We start from the raw sequence: 2,465 nt of genomic DNA on the forward strand, positions 1-2,465 counted from the left end.
AATAATAGTCACATGTAGACATAACAGTTATTATTATTACTATTGTACTATTACAAATAATTATCATTACACTTCATTGAAAGGAGTTAATGTTTCCTTGAAATTCACTGAGTTGTCTTACATCTATTCCTGTAGCACCAAACGAGACAGGCTATTAGCAGGACAGTCATGATTAGACCAACCAGTATTGTGGCATACACCAACACTTCATGGAATATCGAGCTATAGATCATGTCCATACGATAAATTAAGTTATCTGATCCACACACAGTTGTGTTGAGCTGTGCAAGCAAGCAAAGATCACTGACAGAACCTTCAGAATAGAAATAACTGGATCTTATCCTAATCCTGGAAGAGATGTTCTGTACATGTACTATTGCACTGTCAATAATGTCATCAGGAGGTACATTAAAGTCATAGACCATTTTGTTAATGCCCCACGTATTGACTTGAGAGCAATTGAAAGGGAATTGATCACAGCGAAAGAAGTAGTATGAAGACTCAGTAACATCTATTGTGACTGCTTCTTCTCCTACTTTTAGCAAAGCACAGAGAGCTTCATGATCAGTTGCAGATGGACAATGATGACCACGAAACTGTTCCTTAACAGCAGAATCAGCATCAACTTCTTCCGAGAAGAGCCAAATTTCGTACGGTCTTATGACGCTTTCACTAATGGTAACACTGGAACCAGAAACAAGATAATTAAAATCAATATGAGGAAGAAAGCTTAATACTTCTTCCCTTGTTTCAATGTTGCTACACTTTGCTAGCAATACCTCTGCACTACAAGTGTCTTCTTGACCCCAGAGCACTATATCGAGTGAGGGAGGTACATATGCTGGGAGAGGAAGACGTATTGTGTCTCCTGGTAATATGGTGACTGTTTCTTCTTGCTTGTAGCTGAAAGCAAGTGTAAGCAGTGAAACTTCTACTGAAATTGCAACAATCAAGCAGAATATTAAGGAAACACAGGCTGCAACTAATGATTGAAATAAATTACATTATAGATAAGAATTATATTACTTTTGTAATTTGTCATTTTTGTATCATGAGTGCCTATGTAATTTTAAAAGTTTGATCAGTCATTGCTACAACTATTTTTAAAAGAGAGCTTACCTGTTTTAGGAGATATAAGAGGGTCAGTGTCTTTTGGATCAGTGCCTTTTGCATCAAAATTCAGTGAAGGAGAGCCAGGCATTAAAGATGTTGGTGTAGTTGCCATCTCATCAGTCATTGCTTTGTAAGCAGCATTAAGAATCTCACATGCTTTTGCATCATTATCATCACTTGGAGATATGTTACTCTTCCATGCTGTAAAGATAGCAAGAGCAATGACTGCTTCATATTCTCCTTTATTTTGATTCAGGACTATGATATTATCAATATCAGCACTCTCCATTTTTAGAGCTAAGCCAAAATTTTTGAGCTTGGCAATATCAACATTGCTTTTAAGGCGATTATCAAATAGAGTCTCTAATATTGGGTAAACAGCAGATTGTTTAAGCTCTGTGAAAGAAACATACAAAACATTTACAACAAATTTAATTTTGTATACACTGACCAACAGTAGTAGTTCTTCGACGTAGGGCCAAGTCACTACGACGATGACCACATTTAGTAAAAGCGTTAGATAATTGGTCATGGTCTTCCTGGGTCAATTGAGGTCCCTTGCTTTTTCTCCACTCCTTGTATATTTGTAAGCCATGTAGTTTGGAATCTGCACTATCAGCTTTTATGGTTTGAATTTTTTCTAGCTTAACCCCTAGATTTACACCAAAGACTGTCATATCACCCGGGGAGAAGTTTTGCGTAGCATCTACGACCTTATCTTCACTGTATTCTTCTGCATTAGCTAGAAAATGATTCTACTCACAATTCAGCCAACTAAAACTAACTAACCTCGATTATTCTCTGCCTCTGATGTTGCTCTTTGTTCCCCCACATTTTGTACACCATCTCCTTCTAGATTTATACAAAGCATAACAACTAAGCCAAAATTTAAGGACTAACCAATACAAGCCATCTTGGTTAACTGTAGTGTCAGACTACAGCTGAGAAGGGTGTGGCTAGTAGAAATTCTATGGGCCATAGATATTAGCATAATATGCAGCATTAGCTACCAGCAGATTGTTTTGACCATGGGTTTTCGCTTCACTTTTTATGTTATTTCAATAATAACAATAATATTAAAACAAAAAAAAAACAACAACTATAAATAGAATAAACCTAAAAAACAACAATTCTTAATATAAATTAACACCTTTTTGTAATTATTGTAAAGTTGAAAACTCTGCTACATGAAAGTCTAGCACTGACAGCTCACCCCAATTCTTACTTCTATTTCGGTCATATCGATTAAAAATATCTTGTGTAGCTTCGTAAAGGGTAATAAAATCAGACTCTTATTATTTTATCCAGAAATCTTCTGCAAGTCTGGCATGATGTCTCAAGAGTAAATGTTT

The 2,465-nt window shown here is 35.9% G+C and overlaps 1 protein-coding gene across 1 annotated transcript; it reads right to left on the bottom strand.

Annotated features, from left to right (window-relative positions):
* LOC109580692 (uncharacterized) lies at positions 1 to 2,063 on the bottom strand. Its single transcript, XM_019994140.1, has 6 exons — positions 2,014 to 2,063; positions 1,903 to 1,965; positions 1,565 to 1,855; positions 1,120 to 1,509; positions 1,027 to 1,059; positions 1 to 982 (listed from the first exon to the last, which is right to left on the bottom strand). The coding sequence occupies exons 1-6, from the start codon at positions 2,024 to 2,026 to the stop codon at positions 105 to 107; spliced, it is 1,668 nt and encodes a 555-aa protein (XP_019849699.1). The 5' UTR covers positions 2,027 to 2,063; the 3' UTR covers positions 1 to 104.
* Positions 2,064 to 2,465: the final 402 nt, after the last annotated feature.

Source organism: Amphimedon queenslandica, unplaced genomic scaffold, assembly GCF_000090795.2.
Source record: "Amphimedon queenslandica unplaced genomic scaffold, v1.1 AMPQUscaffold_13482, whole genome shotgun sequence".
In the NCBI taxonomy this organism is placed as follows: domain Eukaryota; kingdom Metazoa; phylum Porifera; class Demospongiae; order Haplosclerida; family Niphatidae; genus Amphimedon; species Amphimedon queenslandica.

What these genes read in the sequence shown, in the direction of transcription:
- LOC109580692 (XM_019994140.1), bottom strand. An exon ending in TCGAAGAACTACTACTGTTG is followed by an intron (nt 1,510 to 1,564) that starts GTCAGTGTATAC and finishes TTTCTTTCACAG; the next exon opens with AGCTTAAACAATCTGCTGTT. An exon ending in TCTTATATCTCCTAAAACAG is followed by an intron (nt 1,060 to 1,119) that starts GTAAGCTCTCTT and finishes AAAATTACATAG; the next exon opens with GCACTCATGATACAAAAATG.